Source organism: Salvia hispanica, chromosome 4 (assembly GCF_029641045.1).
Source record: "Salvia hispanica isolate PSC_SH4W2 chromosome 4, Shi_PSC_v1, whole genome shotgun sequence".
In the NCBI taxonomy this organism is placed as follows: domain Eukaryota; kingdom Viridiplantae; phylum Streptophyta; class Magnoliopsida; order Lamiales; family Lamiaceae; genus Salvia; species Salvia hispanica.
In genome coordinates, this window is record NC_142695.1 from 7,843,389 (window position 1) to 7,863,011 (window position 19,623).

The following is a 19,623-nucleotide window of genomic DNA, read 5'->3' on the forward strand; positions in this document are numbered from 1 at the left end:
ACATTCCTTCGTCATACACATAAAGTCATCGGAGCCAAAAGTCAATTGATACTTATCAGTTGATACATAAGTATCAAAATTTCAATATTTGCATAAAGAGATATGAAAATGAAAAATTAATCACTTAAAGTATGAGAACAAAAATAAATGAAAGTAGAGTAAAAGAGAAAAGAAAAATGACGAAGGAAAAGAGAAGGAAAAGAGAAGAGGGGAAGAAAAGATAGGCAAAGAACATTAAATGATGCATAGGAAAGAGAAAACATTAATAAGATAAATGAAAGTAATATATGAACTTCAATGCTCTTAAGTGGTTGTGGGGTATTTTAGTTTGTTTCAAAAAATGCAAAAGTATTTAAAACGACCAAATCTGTAAGTCTAGATACCTTTCACAATATTTTCAGTCCAGAGTCTGCATATGTGCACACAATAAAATTCAGGGAATATTTATATAAAAAAGAAAAGGGTAATATCGGCATTATATTATCATATGATAATTTTTGTGGCTGTATTTTTATATTAACATAATGTATTACAAATATCAACAATATGATATGAGAATATCAACACAAGTACAAGAAAATATTACACAGTTTTATTGATATTTTAGCTACACTATATTGATATTTTGCATACACTATATTGAGATTTATTTTTTTGCATTTATTGATAAAATCTGCTTATCAACATCTACGAAAATTGAAATATAATTTATCAAATCCCATCACCCGGATATCGTCAGAACATATGCAATTGAGATCTCATTGGAATCTTTATTTTAATTTGATATATTTTTTGCGAAAAATTTATTTAAATCGAGAGAGTTACGTAAATTTAAAGTTTTGAGATGATTTTGACAAGAGAGAATTGACATTAATACCCTTTAAGTTTATTTAATAATTTTTTAATTTAAAACATAATCCATGGAATTATTTATTAAATCTCCTAATGGCTAAGATTTAGTCTTAATTTATGATTGCTAATTAGTTAGCAATTTATCACTCCCCTATAGTGTTATAAAATTACTACTTAAACCTTATATTGAATACCATAATGTCAAAAAATTATTTTTCATCAACCAAATATAAACATTCATCCAGGTAAATCAATGATTAAATATAAGTATGAATACATTAAATTTATAAGTATATTTAACAAGTTATTTTGTGAGTTTTGTTAAATTTTGTGTTTGGGCTATATTGAACATAATAAATAATATAATATTTAATGATAAAAAGTACATAACATAACATAAAGTGATATTACAAATAAAAATTACATTTAAATGCATAAAATTAAATAAAGAACGAACAAAATGAAAACTTAATCCAATAATCCGCTAAATGAGAATAAAATCTTTCAATATTATTGAAATAAGAAGTTTAAATATCATTGTAATATGTGTCATAAATTTCAGTTTACAGGTTGAGTAATTTTTTATGTAATAAACAATATATTTATATTTATATATATTCTTATTATATTATTCAAATTTATATGATCTATTTATTATAAAAAAAATTGGGTTAATACATAAATTAGAAAAAATATATTGATGTTAGTTGAATACGTATATAAAGTAGGTGAATATTTTAGTATAAATAAATTACTTTTTGATGTTAAAATTATTCAAAATAGGTTTAATATTCCTAGATAATCTCTATGAATATGCTCATTGACATCTTAGTCTAAAAACGTCAGAAGACAAAAAAGGTTCCCTTTGAAGGAATCTTTTTCACAAAACTTCCCCAAAATTGAATTTTAAATCAAATACTTTGTTTATTCAAATTTGACAAAATAATAAGGTGATAGAATAATTAAAATTAAGCAGTTTCTTAGTACATGATTTATTATAACTATAATAATATACGCATTATAGATAATGAAAAAAACAATAGTAGTAGAGAATTAATCTTCACAGCATTATGAGATATCTAAGCTAAAATGGAAATAAGCATATCATAAAGACATAAACACGCATGATTAAGATCCTTTATCAAAATATAATAAAAACATCCTTCATATGGAAATAATTGCATATAGCAAATTCATTTGAAACACAACATTAATATGCAAATTCAGCAGCTTGGATTTGAAGGCCCACCTCCAAAGACTGGTGCCACAACATCAATCATATCATTCTCCTTCAATCCAGCCTTGATAATACAAATCAAATTAACAAATTAATTATTATTAGTGCTACCATTTTAAAATAAATAACCTGAGCAAATACACAAAGGAGATTTGAGTGTTTAGTTAGGATAAATAACCTGAGCAACAGTTCCTCTACGAGGAACACGATTACCCTCAAGGTAGAAATCCACAGTTCCATACTCCAAATGTTTTTCATCACAATAACTTTGTAGCACCTTTTTTATTTGTATATTGCCCCTAACCAACATGTACACTTCATCCCGAGCCTGCAATTTCCATCACTACTAATTTATTTATAAATATAATAAAATAAACATAAATCTTAAGTTAATGAGCCAAAAGAAAATGGTATATGAAAAAAAGATGAAACGAGAAATTATATAAAATGAATGCCTGATTGATGAAGCCAATCGTAATTTTTGAATCACCCATTGAAGTCTTTCCTTATAAAACAGAGAGAGAGGGAGAGGGAGGGAGAGAATTGATAAAAAAGACTAGATGTAAATGGACTATTTCACTATGTAAAGTTTTACATCCTTATATAGGAGTCAGAAAGACCTAATATGTAGGCCAAGAAACCCTAATTAGCTAAGATGCCACTTGTACTCACAACTTTATCTATTTCGTTACCTCGATCATTCAACACGTATATCATTTCATATTCGAGAATTTTAATTTGGAGTACGACAAATAATTATAACAACTTTGATCTACAAACTTGACCGGTCATATTTCTCTTTTTGATTTGTTTTTCGAATATAACTATTGTCGTTATTTATTGTAACTAACTTGATGAGTTTTTTTTTTCTTGAATGAATGTTTTCGGATTCATTAGGATTCTACGTTAAAATATTATACTCCATTCGTCCAAATTAAGTTGAGTCGTATCCTTTTTCGAGATATATCAACTCAGTCGAGTCATTTCCTTTTTTATTATGGTACATACCTTATGTGAGCATCACTCTCGTTTAGTGTTGTTTGTTTTCTTTTACGTAGTCGTTTGATTCTAATACATAAAAAAATATTTTTGAAATTTTAAAATTTCACAAAATTCATTAAAAAAAATCAAAGTTTGATATATTATTTTATTCATTTATTTGAAGTTATAGAGAAACGAGCAAAGTGAGCTTTGATTTTTATGAATTCAATGTTGGCGAAAGTTGCACATGTTGTATCTAATTAATTGTGTTTTGGTACCAAATTTATTATTTTGAACATGGTAACCAATGTTGATCTATAAATTTTTTATTTTCAGAAAATACTCCCTCCACCAATAAATTTTTTTTTTTTTTCGTTTTATGGTATGTCCACCAAAATTACTCTAAATACTATTAAAATTGAACAGTTATTCTCAATCTATTATAGTCACTTTTCATATTTCTTTCTATTTTATTTTCATATTCTCTTTTTCTCTTGTATTTTTCCAATTTCGTATTTAAAGTTGTATCTTCCACAAATGGAACTATTTTTGAAGTATTACTCCCTCCGTCCCACGTTACTTGAGTCACTTCTTTATTGCACTCATTTTGAAAAATAATAAATAGTTAAAGTGGAGAGAAAATAAAGTAAAAAAAAGAATATTATAGTTAATACTCTTCTCTACATTATTCTCTCTCTTACTTTTCTTTCTCTCCACTTTAACTATTTATTATAATATTTTCAAAACGAGTATAAAAATGAAATGACTCAAGTAACGTGAGACGGAAGGAGTATTATTTAAATCACATTCTTTGATTTCGTTACATTCCTTCATCATGCACATAAAGTCATCGGAGCCAAAAGTCAATTGATACTTATTAATTGATACATAAGTATCAAATTTTCAATATTTGCATAAAGAGAAATGAAAATGAAAAACCAATCACTTAAATTATGAGAACAAAAATAAATGAAAGTAGAGAAAAAGAGTAAAAAAAAATTGACGAAGGAAAAGAGAAGAGGGGAAGAAAAGATACGCAAAGAACATTAAATGATGCATAGGAAAGAGAAAATATTAATTAATGTGAAGACACATCAGATAAATTGAAAATAATATATGAACTTCAATGCTCTTTAATTAGTGGTTGTGGGGTATTTTAGTTAGTTTCATAAAATGCAAAAGTATTTAAAACGACCAAATCTCTAAGTCTAGATACCTTTCACAATATTTTAAGTCCAGAGTCTGCAAATGTGCAAACAATAAAATTCAGGGAATATTTATATAGTTCAAATAGAGAATGCAAAAAGAAGATAGTATATTGGTAAACACCCTTCTATAAAATAGGTTTAATTAAGTTATAATAGTAGCGACCGACATAAGTTTTAATTTAAATTTATTAAAGGGAGAGAGACAGATAGAAAAAAAGTGATTGAGTAATATAAACTAATTTTATTGGGCAAATCAATATGAAAAAATATACTATATATTTTCCGTAGGATAGGTGTTGTAATTATGTTGACTTCCGTTTTCGTACCTATTCATTTAATTTACAGATTGGAATAGGTGTTGTAATTGTATTGACTTCCGTTTTCATACCTATTCATTTAAAGCATTAATGGTATTGTCTTAATTATATGCTATATTAAATATATAACATTAATGTATTTAATAATTTAGTAAAGTTTTTTGCCAAAAAAATGACAATTCAACTACTTTGGAATATCCGGAGAAAGGAATACGACTCTACTAACTTGTGACAGATGTAGCAATAACACAAAGTGATTATACAAAAAAATTACACTTCAAATGCATAATTTTTAAATAAAAAATAAAAAACAAAATGAAAGTCTAATCTAATAATCCAGTAAATAAAAAACAAATCTTTCAGTATTATTGAAGTAAGATATTTAAATATTACTATTGTAGTATGTTTAATGTTTTTTAACTTTTTAAGTTGAGTCAATTTTTATTAATTAAATAGTAATATATTAGTATGAATCATTTATTATAAAATGTTTTGTTGTTAAGTTATAATTTAGATAAAATAGATGGATATGATTAAATAGGTAAATAAATAAGTGAAAATAGAATATTCTTTTGTATTTAAATTTGGTGTAAATAGTTTGACTAAAATTACCATTTAATGTGGCATTTATAGAAATGAGTTTGAATTGGCATAGATAATTAATGAATATGCTCATTGACATTTTAGCCTAAAGTCAGAACAATAAAAAGTTCTCATTAGGGAACCTTTTTCCCATACTTTACCCCAAAATTGAATTTATCCAGCAATGCAAATTCTAACCGATACCACAACATCAATTACGTCCTCATACTTCAACCCAACCTTGATAATACATATCAAACATATTAATTATTAGTAGTATTTTCTAAAAATAATGTTAGAGCAAGACACAAAGATTTTAGTATTTAGTTATGAATAAATAACCTGAGGTACAATTCCTCTACGAGAAAGATAGTAACCATTAAGGTAAAAATCCAGGATTTCATACAACATTAGTTTTTCATTACAATAATTTTTTAGCACATATTTTTATTTGTCTCACCCTCAACTCTGATGTACACGTCATCCTCACCCTACAATTCCCATCGTCACTATTACCCCAATTCCAAATTAGAAGTTACAATTTTATTTTTAGTTTGTCAAAAAAAATGTTAACTACCTTTTTCTCTATTCATTATTATTTGAATTACTTTTTATTTTCTCCCACTCTCTATTTAACACACTAAACAACATCTTCTAACATCTCGTATCAATACTCACGTGTGACATCTATATTGAAACGAACAGGATAATTAAGTTATAAATGCAAAAATTAAAATTCATATGGGAAAATAACCTTGAGAATATAAAACATAAATCATAAGTTAATGAACAAAAACTAAAAATGGAATGAATGAATTATCATGAAGAAATCAAGATTCTTCAATCTGACATTGAAGTGTTTCCAAGCACTTCTATTAATAATTTTTGTCCACTTTTACCTTGTTCATCACATGTATCATTTCGTAGCTGGGAAATTTAATTTGGGATGCAACAAATAATTAAACCGACTTAATTCTTTAAAAAATTGATAGATCCTGTTCCTTCCTTTGATTTTTTTTAATTATAATCATTATTTTTATTTAATGTTACTTATTCGATGGTTTTTATTTCATGCAATGAAGGTTTTAGATTTTTATAATTTTCAGATTCATTTGGATTCTACGACAAAAATACAATTATAGATGTTTTGATAATATTTTAGATTTTATCTTTTGATATTATTCAATTATATGACTAATGGATTTTAATTAAACTGGTAAAAAATATTGTATTTTCTAATGCATCGATTAAGACATTATATTTAAGCTGGAACATCTGGAACATCGACAGAAATACTGAAATACTCCCTTCATCCTATGCTAGTTGATGCATTTCTTTTGGAACGGACTTTAAGAAAATTGATGTTTAAAATTTAACTAGAAATAGAACAAAGTTAGAGAAAAATGAAAGAGTAGAGTAAAAGAGAGAATAACGTTTTTAAAAAAATGGAGTAATCGAGCAAGTAATTTGAGACGACCCAAAATGAAATCTGGAGCAAGTAGTTTGTGACAAAAGAGTACTATATAATAGACTTATTGTACCAAAATAATATAAAAAAATATCAAATTTTTGGTATACTGTGATTTTCGACATAGTATAATGCTTTATGGAAAGATTTCTGTAAAGTAACGGTATAAATTTACATAAACCGCGAATACTAAATATATTTATATAATCATATAACAATATGCCGTACCAAAGTCCGAATTGCCGAAAAGATTTGGTATACCGATTACAGCATACCAAAAGGACGGTATGATAACGAAATTGAAATTGATCAACACTTTTGCTACGATAAAGATATGATTTTTATTTATACCTAATTTTCATTGTGGTACGTGGTATGACAATTTCAATATGATATACTGTATCGTGAAAATGATATGCTATATATCTTATAGCTCCATAGATTATAAGGGACAAGGTTTATTAGGCCCAAAATTCAGTTTATTTACACAGCCCATCACATTAATTAATACTACCAGAAGTTAGCCGAAATTATCGTCCTATATTAACTTAAGCTAACCCAACATTCATTTGAAACAAGGCCCAAAATCAAAAGCCCCAAAAAGGTCGGTCTTTTTCACCCTCAATTTTCCCAATCTGAAAACCCTTATCTTGTCCAATATTTTCTATCTAATCTAATATTCATTTCAAACAAAACAAATTGGATTGTGACAAACATTTAAATTGATACAACCCCATATCTCGCGAAGCAATTGACAAAAGCGAACAAATCTCCTTATGAGATCCCTGGCTCAACTGTTAATTCTAATTAATTAACTTTACTATTGATACTATAAGATATAATTCAGTAAATTTGGGTTGACATATATAACTGCTATTTCAAGTAGTTGGAGGATTAAAGGGTTTTGTTTTTTTTAAAAATTAAAAAAACGAATATCGAAACCAGAAATGTGAATTTCACGTGAGGAGCAATTATATAATCGTGGTAGCTACAACCTTAATTACTCAACATGGAATTAGCTGATAAGATATGAGTGAATGTTTAAAAGTGGAAACATAAGTCATGGGCAAAATTCAAAATTTTTTATTTTCTGATGGATGATAATTGATGAGAAAAAACAAAGGAAGAAGAGAGTGAAATTGACTGATCACGGGCAGATTCTGTAAGAAATTTTCCATATATATTGCCTATATTCCTAAGAAGGTCAGAACATAATTTAACTTCACACGCATAAGCTAGAAGAGGCAAGTACCCTGACCAACCCCATTTACACCTCTTCAAATGTTCGTACATCAGTTCAAATTTTATTTATTCGCCAATTTGCAAAATTGTACTTCTTCAAATGTGTGTAATACATTAAAGTAGAAACTATATTAACTAAAAAGATAATAAAGTAGAAAATATGAAAAAGTAGAGAAAATAAAGTAAGTGGGAGGGAAAAGTAAGTAAAAAGAAATATGTTCACTTCTACTAAAAAGGGAAATGACTCCACTATTATAGAACGTACTAAAATACTCCCTCCGTCCCACTTTAGGAGTCCCGGTTGAGTTCGGCACGGGTATTAAGAAATGTAAAGGAAAGTTGGTGAAAAAATATAGTGGAATGTGGGTCCTACCTTTTTATATTAGTTTTATAATAAAATGTGAGTGGAAAAAGGTTAGTGGAATGTGGGGCCTATTACCAATTATGGAATATTCCAACCGGGACTCCTAAAGTGGGACATCCAAAAGTAGTAAACCGGGACTCCTAAAGTGGGACGGAGGGAGTAGTAAAATAACTCCATTATTATGAAAAGAAGGGAGTATTAGTACATCAACTTTAACCAATAAGTTTCTAAGATGGATGCAATATATACGTGTCTCAAATTAATAATGTGAGTAGTTGAATGACTGTTAAATGTACTCCCAAAAGATGAAAATTCTAAAGATTCTTGCAAATGTTGAAACCCCAGCTCCAAAGAGCTCTCACATTACCGTTCATCCCATATTATGAGGGGTGTTCAATCAGGATATATTGTGGCATGCCAAGGGATAAGGTCTTATTCCACAGTTTAGCCAGAAGGACATCTCTCAAGGTCTAAAAGATGTTGCAACTTCACGACAGTAGTGAAAATCAATCATTGGTCATTCTCGTAAATCTGCCCCTCTAAAACCAACTGCGCTACTCCTGCAGGCATGAAAATTCTAAAGATGAAGATTTTGATGGTGATATAAACTCAAATTTCACTAGGGATGACTGTTAACCCAAACTTGGCGGGCTGATCGATTAGCCTGCTAAAATTAGAGAGTAGGGCTGAAAAAATACAGCCAAATTAGAAGTCGGGGTAGCCCGTTCGGGCTGACAGGCTGGCCCGCTGGGCTGTACACAAAATTACATTTTTTTTTACTTATTTTTCATATTTTATACCTCCTCTGTCCCATTAAAAATAAAATGTTTTCTAAATTGGAAACAACACCATCCCTACTTTATTATCTCTCTTACTTTATTCCCTTCTCATTAACTCAGAAAACAAAACTACATAAAATCATGTGCCGAAAAACAAATGTTTCATTTCTAATGGGACAGAAGGAGTATGTCGCATTCTTTCATTCGAACCATTCTTTTATACTACCTCCGTCTACAAAAAATTGACTAATCTTACTATTTTGGACCGTCCACTAAAATTAGACAAAGTCTAAATATGGAAAGTTTTCAACAAATAATAATTTTACGCATCATTAATAATATGGATCCTAGAATCTATTAACAATCATCTCACTATCTTTTTTTATTTATCTCTTTCTTACTTTACCAATTGCACATTAAAACTCAAGTCACTTACAACTTCATCTATTTTGTGGATGGAGGTAGTATTTTTTTCTTTTTTTATTTTTTGAAAAGTATATATCCTTATGTAAAAGAAGGATAAGAATCTTTCCTATTAATATATACTTCTTCCATCCTCCATTTATTGACACCAATTTTTTTTTTGTATGTCCTTAATTAGTCGGCACCCTTACTTTTTACTACATTTGGTAATAGACTTCACATTTCGCTAACTCGTTCCACTTACATTTTATTATAAAATTCATATATAAAAGTCGGACCCACATTCTACTCACACTCTACTACGTTTCTTAAAACCTGTGCCAAATCAACCGGTGCCAATTAATGAGGGACGGAATGAGTATATGTATGTCATACAATTCGGACTTGCCAAATAACATAAAAGTAAAACCCTTCACGATAAAAGGGTGCACCGCACTCTTCTCTACTAATTTACATCTAAGTTAATACTCCCTCCGTCCCTAAAAATTTGTCTCTTAATTTTATTTTCGTCTGTTTCTAAAAATTTGTCACCTTTCATTTTTACTATTTTGCGGTAGTGGACCTCACATTCCACTAACTTATTCTTACTCATATTTTATTTTAAAACTAATAAGTAGTATATATAATAGTAGGACTCATATTCAACTAACTTTTTCTAACCCACTTTCTATTACATTTCCTAAAACTCGTTAAATGATAACAAATTATACGGGACGGAAGGAGTAGTAGGTTTTAGGTTTATACACAAAAGCTTCAAATAATTCTTCTATTTATGAAATTTTGTATGGCCACAAATCACACTGCCTAGCTCTTTCGGTCGACAGCCACAGTGCAATTTTTTTCATAATTGAGTTTTCCCTAACAATGTCTTATATAGAAAAATAATAGAGGTGTCCAAGGTAGCTAAAAGAAAATGTTAAGTCTTAGTACATTAGTTCCTTTGATATAAACCAAAGCACTTCCTTGTATTTCTTTATTTTGTATCAATAATACTATTTTTCTTTCGAATCTTTCATGGATTCGTTGTTGTTGTAAACAAGTAATTGAGAAGTAAAAGCACGATTCCATGAATAAATCATTCCAATAAAATATCCGAATGGAAATAAAAGACAACAACATACTAGTCGCTCGAGCGTTTTTAGAACATGATTAAGCATCACATTTGCACACCTTCATGGAGATCAAACTAAAGTTTCAAATGATAAACAACATAATAAGGATAGGTGGTTGAATTCACGCAAAGGCTGCTGGATTGCCACCTCCACTCTGATGATACATTGCAGCTATCTCATCTCCATCTTCAATGCCAAGCTACCAATTTAAATGAAAATAACATTTACTATGTATAAAATCGGCCACATGACTTGGATTTTACATAGAATAGGATTTGGATGCTACGTCTCATCATATTGTGTCTAATTAATTGTGTTTTGCTACTAAATTCATTATTTTGAACATAATAAACTATTTAAATCTATAAATTTTTATTTTAAGATAATATTGCCATTTAAATCATTATCTTTAATTTTATTGCTTTGACATAACTTTTCAAATATAATAATGAAGATAGGAATTGAAGATAGGAATTGAAGATAGGAATGAAAAATGAATTTTGTTTGCATTTTTCATTTCATTCTCTACTTCATTTTATTACATGATCACTCTTTTCCATTTTATCAAGCAAATAAATAGAATACACTCAAAAAATTTCATTCCAGTATATCAAGAAAGGCTTAAGTCTTTCAAATCTATGCCTTGATTCTCCGAACTAATATGTCAACTAAAAGAAGTTTGACCCACGAATTGAAAAAAAAAAATATATATATATATATATATATATATATATATATATCAAAATTGGTAATTAAAATGACAAAAACATCGAAATATTGTATCATGACCCTAAAAATAACTGGAAGAAAAATAGATGAAGAAATTACCTGAAAGAGAGTTTGTTTAGGTTGGATACGATCTCCATTGTGAATGAAAGATACCTCACGGTACTCATAATTCTTTGCCTTGCAATAACTTTTGAGCAATTCTTGAATTTTCTTATCTCGTGCAACTCTGAAATACATTTTGGCTCCATCCTACAAATCACATAATATCCATTACTGATCTATTCCAAATAGTGATTTATACAAGTAAGTGCACACAAAAAAATCAAAAATTAAATCGAGAAGAGGATATCATTTTCCTTTTCTGATTCGTCCACCTTTAAAGAACACACAAAATAAAAGAAAAAGTAAATTGTGAAATGGTGAATAAAAACACAAAAATGTGAGATCTAGCTATTTGCACCAACGAGAGTTTAAAAAAATGACCGATTAAATATCCTAAATTTAAAACACTTAACATAGCACAAACCATTTAAATTATTATAACTCATGTTTCTGACTCATGAGAATAGAATAAACAAGAAAAAGAAAAACAGAGGAAAATAACACACACAATGACACAAGCAGAGAGATAGAGAGAGAGAGGAACCTGAGACTTGATGCAAATCGCAATTCGGTGTGGGTTGGCAGTAGTGCTTTCTCCCATTTTCTTCACTCTGTTATTTCTAAAAATTTTTAGTAGTGGAAGAAGATGCATACACAACAGGATGTGCTTATAATTCTTGTGTCACACTATTCACGGTCTTACACTTATTTGTCCTTTTTGACATTTAAAATAAAATTTACAATATTACTTTCTTACTTTTGATTTTTTACTCCCTCCGTTGCTCCCTCCGTCCCAAAGACTCGTAGTAACATTTTGCCATAAAAGTCCGTCCCACATTTGGAATAACATTTAGAATTTACCATATTTGCACATAAAATTTTACCCCATTATTCACTACAATTACACCCAAATGCCATTATCTATATTAAAATAAATCAAAACAAAAATAAAAAACCAAAAAGTCAAAAAGGGACCCACCTTCAACCAACTCACTTCATTTATTACATACTTCATCATCTCACTTCATTTATTACACACTTCATCATCTCACTCCACCATCTTATTTCATTTTTAACACACTCCACCCCTCACTTCATTAATTACACACTCCACCAATTTCTTAAAACTCGTGTCATAACTAAATGTTACTACAAATATGGGACCGATGGAGTATATGATTTTATAGTAATTTGCAATTATAAATATTTATTTATATATCCTAATCAAATTGATATGCAAAAATTTCAAAACAAAATTTTATATAGCTGAAATTTAAAAACAAAACAAAACAAATATACTCTGGCTTTCTATAAATAAAAACTTTTAAAATGACGTGAGTTTTACTAGTATAAATTAGTGTCTCACCCGTGCCATGCCTGAAATATTGTATATCCTTTAAAATATACTACTCCATATATAATACTTTCTCCGTCTCAGTTTTAGAGTCACATTTAGAATTTTCCATATTTGGTCATACAATTTTACTCATCAAAATTACATCAAAATGTCACATTTTGCCCGTCTCAGTTTATCAAAATTACATCAAAATGTCATTATTTACATTAAAATAAACCAAAACAAAAATAAAAAACTAAAAAGTCAAAAAGTGACCCACCTTCAACCAACTCACTTCATTTATTATACACTTCATCATCTCACTCCACCATCTCACTTCATTTATTACATACTCCACCATCTCACTTCATTAATTACACACTCCATCAATTTCTTAAAACTCGTGTCATAACTAAATGTGACTCGAAATGTTTGACGGATGGAGTATTAAATTAGTATGCATCAAAAATAGATAAAAGTTCATATACTTATAAATAGTACTCTAATGCAAATGCAAACACATATCAACAACACATAATTAAAGAAATTGAAATACACGTTTTATTGAAATATTGATATGTTATAATAATATTTCCCTATATATCATAAAACAAATTAAACATTTGATGAGAGTTACAAAAATATCGTCATCTATTGTGTTAAAGAAATAAAATGTAAGCACGGTCAAACACTTATTTTACACAAATCGAGATATTTAAGGAGCACTAGGACGCATCATTAATTAGAGTCACAACATATATTCAATCTCGTGCTGCTACGTGGCATAAAACATGCGATATTGTAAACACTAAAATGCATTATACATTTGTGAAGCTGTAGATGAATTTCCGCATATTGCATTTGATGCACTATTTTTTAGCTCTAAATAATATAGTATAGCTAAAGGTTAGTACCGGATATCGAACACGGGGAAAACAAACACATAGTGTCTATCTTCTACTAAGACTCAATTACTATCTGGAAAAATCGAAAGATTTTGAAAACTTTCGAAAACTGAAAGCAATAGAAAGCAATAAACAACTAGATGCAAATAAATCACAGAGATAAAATATAGAGATATGGTTATACAAATTCCAAACTATAATACCATAGCACAGTTATTACTTTGATAGAACAAGTCACCTAGCTTATGCCCATGCGATGCAAACGTTGATTACAATATTAGGGTTGCCAATCCTAACACGTAACTCCAAAAAGCTCCTAAGACCCTTGAAAAGTCTCCACTCTCAATTAACAGTGTCGTTTTAAAGGAAGCTAACTGTAGCGTCTACTAAGTGGACCTAACTCGCTAAAACTCTCTCACAGTTATGAAACAAGTTATATTAAATCATACATAATTGTGTCACTCAATCATGTAGCATCGGGATTAAGTTAAGGAAGAAACAAAGTAAAAACAAAATGGATATTAAATAGAAAACTGGAATTGTATAACCTAAGTCGTTACTAACACATCCCTTGAATCCTATGAGTTTAGTTACACATAATGGAATAAGCTAAACGCATAGATTGAAGGGAAGACAATTTGAACATAAAACTAAAGCAAATAAAACTCGTAGGTTGAATCCTTGTCGTTCTTAATATTCTTGAAATCCTTCTTCAACTCCTTGCACAATGACGTACTCTAGCTTTTAATCTCTGTGAATTTATGTTGCAAAAAGAAACTCTAATTTGATGAACCTTGAGGTCATATTTATAGGGGAAAGTCATTCCTCATTGTAGAAGGAAAAGATCTTCAAAATATGGTAAACCTTGGCCCCAAATCTAGGTCAAATCGAATTCGCCGCTTTTCTCGGCGGGCCGCCGCATCTTCTCCGGCGGTCGCCACGTTGCAGTCCAGAGTCTCGGTACCTTCGGCGGCAGGTCGCCGGGCGAGACTCGTTTCCAAGCGTGAATTTCCGAGGCGGGCCGCTACAGATCACTGACTGCCGGGCGCCGGCGATCGCCGATCGCCGTCTGAACTCCTGGTTTCCAGACTTTGCGTTTTGACTCCATTTTCGGCTCAAATATGCACATTTCTCACAAAGCACGTCAAAATACCAAAATGTATAAAATATGCAATTATTGGACATATAGAGTGACTTTGATATTAAAAACGGACCAAATAATGGCCTTAAAACAGTGCAAAATCCGAGCGTATCAGCATTTCTATTATAAGCAGATTGCATTTTAGGTTGAGTTTTGCAATATAAATATAAATTTTCTACAATACAAAATAAATTATATATAAATGCAATTCGTCTATATAGATAATGCAAACTAAACAGTATATGTCTACAACGGTGTTGTGATCAATTTTTTTTTTTTTTTACTTTGTTTTACCTTTTTTTCTTATGTGCTTAACTGAGTAGTACGTATATACTTAAATTCTTGAAACATTTTTTATACTCCCTCTGTCCTACTGAAATGACACGAGAATTAATGCATAATTGGTAAATTAAGAGATATGAGAATAACGGTTAAAGTAGTGTTGGTGGACAGTGGAACCCACATTATTATTAGTGTTTATTGAGTTGTAATGGTGGGTCATATAGTATAAGTTGCAAATAAATTTATGCATATGGGTAATGAGTTCGGAACAACTTTCCATAAATGGACTTGCCCATATTTTTATGGGAAGGACGAAATGAAAAATACACATGTTTTTATGGGACAAAGAGAGTATATATATTTAATAAAGTGTCATTATACAAATCGGATATATTTTATTCTAATTAGCACATTTTGTAAAATGAAACGTAATTATTTCTATTTTATCATATGTCTACTTTATTCCTTATTCACTCAACTCACAAAATAAAAACGTATAAAATCCTTTTATCAAATAGGAAATGCTTCACTTAGAATGAGAATGGAGAAGTACATTTTTTTAAAGTGTACATAATTATATTAGTTTTTGTTTCTTTTAAATTATTTAGAATTTGTATTCATTAAATGAAAAGCATATGTCTCGTGCATAGCACGGGTCCGTGCATGACACGACTGTTAATACTAGTAGAATAGAATGTTCATGTGATGGAATGAATTAGAAAATGAAATGGAAATATAGAGTAATAGCTCTCATCCTTACCTTTATTTTGTTCCTATCTTCATTTCATCTCATTATCAATAACGGCTTTAGATACAAAAATATTTTGGAATACACATTCAATATTTACTACTATTATATACTTACTAGTAATGGTGAGTGTAATTGTCACTAATATCGAAATTCATTATTGTCGATACGTGGCAATCCATTTTTGGGACGAGCAAATAAAGTATAATCAAAAGAATGAATGAAGTATAATTGGAATAAAAATACATAAATAGAACTTCCTCCGTCGCAAGATAAGTGACTTATATTCCTTTTTGGGATATCCCAAGATAAGTGACTCATTTTCTTTTTTGGTACTCTCTCTTACTTTTTCTCTCTACTTTATTAACTCTCTTACTTATTCACTTTCCACTTTACTAACAAAACCTCATTTGCTTAAATCCCGTGTCGGAAACTTTATGGTCACTTATCTTGGGACGGAGGGAGTAAAAAATAAAGAAGCAAGTAGAATTTTCAGTGACACCACACATTGCGGCAAAACCAAGTTTGAGAGTCTTACCAATGGCCTTGTGTGCATGTTGACCTACACTGATGCGGGCACTGGGAAAGGATCTAAGATCATTCAAAATAAGGCCCCAAAATAAGTCGAATGCATGCGGTTGATTTTGGGGCCATATTGCAACATCAAAAATCAGCTAATCGTCGGGAAAAAACAGCTATTGGGACTGTTTTTCCGTCCTTATTGCAGTCGTTTCAACCACAATTGAAATCATTTTTTATTATTTGAGTGAATTACATAAATGGTACCTGATCTTTCACTTTCGCACGTAAATGGTACCTGATATTTATTTTATATCGTTTTTGGTACTTATAAATCACATTTTTGGTACCTGATGCAATTTTCTTCCCAAAATGCCCTTTAAACAAATATATTTTCTCATTTATGTCATAGAAGGTATTTTGGGCAAACATAAAATTAGTACCAAAATTGATATTATAATATCTTCTCTCATTCTCCTAATTCTTTATACTATTATAATTAATCAATATTAATATTAATTTTCATTTTTAATATCATTCAAATATACTTAAATATAACTATAGTTATAATTATATTTAATTATTATTGTTATAATACTAAAAATTGATAGTAATTAATAAATAATTATAGTATAATTATATGAATTATGAATCACATAATATTATGTAATAATTATTATTATTATTATTTTACATTATATTAGTAACTAATCAATATAGATTATTATGGTTATAATACTAAAAACTGATAGTAATTAATAAATAATTGTAGTATATATATATAAATTATGAATCACATAATATTATAATAATTATTATTATTATTACATTAAATTAGTAACTAATCAATATAGATTATTATTGTTATAATACTAAAAACTATCTTAGTGATTAATAATAATTATAGTATAATTATATAAATTATGAATCACATAATATTATGTAATAATAATTATTATTATTTTACATTAAATTAGTAACTAATCAATATAGCCTTAATAAAAATATAACATTGTGAATTGTATTTTTAGTTAGGTGTTTCAACCTTAAAATGAGTATAAAATAATTTAATAAAAAATATTCAATTGATTTAATTACTTTAAATAATTAATTTAATTAGGTATTTTATTTTTTATTTATATTATGAATGCAATTAGATGTATTTATAAACTACTAAAAAGAAAGAAGAAAAAAGAAGGAAGAAGAAACATTTTACTAAGGAGAAAAAAAATAAAAGAAAGGAAGATAAAAAATACTAAAAAGAAAGAAGAAAATGAAGAAAAAAAGAAAGAAGAAGAAACTAATGAAGAAAAAGAGAAATAAGAAAGGAAGAAAAAATAATCACATATTTGGTACTATTTAATGGAAATTTCCAAAAATATCCTCCATGAAAAAAATCACATATATGGTACCTAGGGTTATTTTTGTCACTGAGTACCAAAAACGATATAAAATAAAGATCAGGTACCATTTATGTGCGAAAGTGAAAGATCAGGTACCATTTATGTAATTCACCCTTATTATTTTAACACTTCCTCCGTCTCATTGATGATGACATACTTTCTTTTTTGGTTTGTTTCAACCAAGATGACACATTACTAAAATTAGAAATTTCTATCTCTCTTACTTTACTCTTTGCTTTATTCCATCCCTCTTATTTTACTCTCTCCACTTCACACACAAACAATGATGCATAAATTTTCGTGTCCGCCCAAGAAATTGGTCATCTTCCTTGGGCTTCTAAATATCATCATTCTTCTTCTATTTAATGTAGGAATTTTAATCAAATAAAAATATTATCATTGTAGTATTTTCTTAAATCGTATTGGCAGTTTAATTTTATGTTATTTGGTTTTTAAATAAAAAATTAAAAGAAAAACGGATGGGAAATGGTGAAATAACTTCAGGCTAGTTTCGGACCTAATTATAGTACTGCTACAACAATGTTGTGGCTGAAATTAAAAATATTGATGTGAAGGAGAAAAATGAATTGTGACTTATTTTGGATTAATTTTTGGGGTCTTATCGTGGATGCCAAAAGAGTTAAATGCAGCCACTCTCACTTTTCTGCATAAACTTTTGTTTTTTTTCTTAATTTGCTCTAAAATCAAATAACTTTTTTTTAGACTAGAAACACTTACTGCCCAATTTTGCAAATGGTCGATTCAACCGCTGGCTGGCAATTTGGACTCGATTTTGGGAAATACTTACTTTTTTTTTTGGAATAGTATTTTATACAGGCATCTAATTTGAATTGGATGAGGTGGAGTTGGGAATAGAATGAAAATTGCACATATATGATGTCATACATATTAGGAAATGCGTGTGATTATGATGATTCACACTTTTTGTGAATCATGAGCAGATAATTAATACTCCCTCTGTCCCATATAATTTTACACAGTTTAACTTGACACGGATTTTAAGAAATGTAATAAAAAAGTAAGTTGAAAAAGTTGGTAAGATGGGGATCCTACTTTTAAAGTATTGGTTTTATAATAAAATATGAGTAGGAATGAGTTAGTGGAATATGAGATTCTCTAAAAAAAAATAGTAAAAGTTAAATGGGTAAAACTATATGGGACGGACTAAAATAAAATATTGAGTAAAATTATATAGGACGTTGAGAGTATTTTTCTACTGTTGCTGTGTAATATGGCTTGTATTCTAAATTGTAATGTATCATATCGAATCCTTTTATTTTCTTTTTATGTTGTAATAGAAACTTATTACACTTTTGAGTTGTATTTTTTATCACATTACATCACTTTTAAACTTTTTTATCTTTAATTCTTCGATGAAATTAGATTTTTTAAAACCAAAGGTTAGAGTTTGTATCTCCTCAATTACTACTTTTTCTTTGTTAAAGTAAACTAAAATTGAATAATTATTGAACACATAAAATTAATTAGTCTAGATAACTTAATTATTATTCTACTCTCTTTATTCATTTTTTAACCCAATCAAGACATATATTCCTTATTTATTGTTTGAGACATGATAAGGAATATGCTAGCATTTCAATTTCCTTAGAGATCATGTTAATTTTAAGTCTTTGAGAACCAAATTAAGAAACACCTTGAATTATAACAAGTACGGGTAAATAGGAGTATTTAATATTTATCTGGTGCATAATGGCCGTTTTAATCCGTATATGGAAGTTTTGGAATGTTTATCGTTCTATAATTTCCAATATAAAAAAACACACACTAAGATGTGAGTGAATGTTTAAAGTAGCAACAGTAGTTATGGACAAAAATGTGTCTGATGGAGGACAATTGATAAGATATACCAAT

At 28.8% G+C, this 19,623-nt stretch overlaps 1 protein-coding gene and 1 long non-coding RNA gene across 2 annotated transcripts; both read right to left on the reverse strand.

The window, feature by feature from the left end:
* Window positions 1–1,980: 1,980 nt before the first annotated feature.
* Window positions 1,981–2,414, reverse strand: LOC125192503 (uncharacterized). Its single transcript, XR_016137698.1, has 2 exons — window positions 2,268–2,414; window positions 1,981–2,153 (listed from the first exon to the last, which is right to left on the reverse strand). It is a non-coding gene; the product is annotated as an uncharacterized LOC125192503 (long non-coding RNA).
* Window positions 2,415–10,515: 8,101 nt separating this feature from the next.
* Window positions 10,516–12,076, reverse strand: LOC125192033 (small ubiquitin-related modifier 1-like). The gene is made up of 3 exons (XM_048089487.2): window positions 11,941–12,076; window positions 11,394–11,543; window positions 10,516–10,764 (listed from the first exon to the last, which is right to left on the reverse strand). The coding sequence occupies exons 1-3, from the start codon at window positions 12,046–12,048 to the stop codon at window positions 10,687–10,689; spliced, it is 336 nt and encodes a 111-aa protein (XP_047945444.1). The 5' UTR covers window positions 12,049–12,076; the 3' UTR covers window positions 10,516–10,686.
* Window positions 12,077–19,623: the final 7,547 nt, after the last annotated feature.

Excerpts from the sequence above, each read along its gene's own strand:
- LOC125192033 (XM_048089487.2), bottom strand. The coding sequence starts at position 12,048 with ATGCATCTTCTTCCACTACTAAAAATTTTTAGAAATAACAGAGTGAAG. Across the intron at positions 11,544-11,940 it reads CGATTTGCATCAAGTCTCAG|GATGGAGCCAAAATGTATTT; the intron begins GTTCCTCTCTCT and ends TGTGATTTGTAG. Across the intron at positions 10,765-11,393 it reads CTAAACAAACTCTCTTTCAG|CTTGGCATTGAAGATGGAGA; the intron begins GTAATTTCTTCA and ends TTAAATTGGTAG.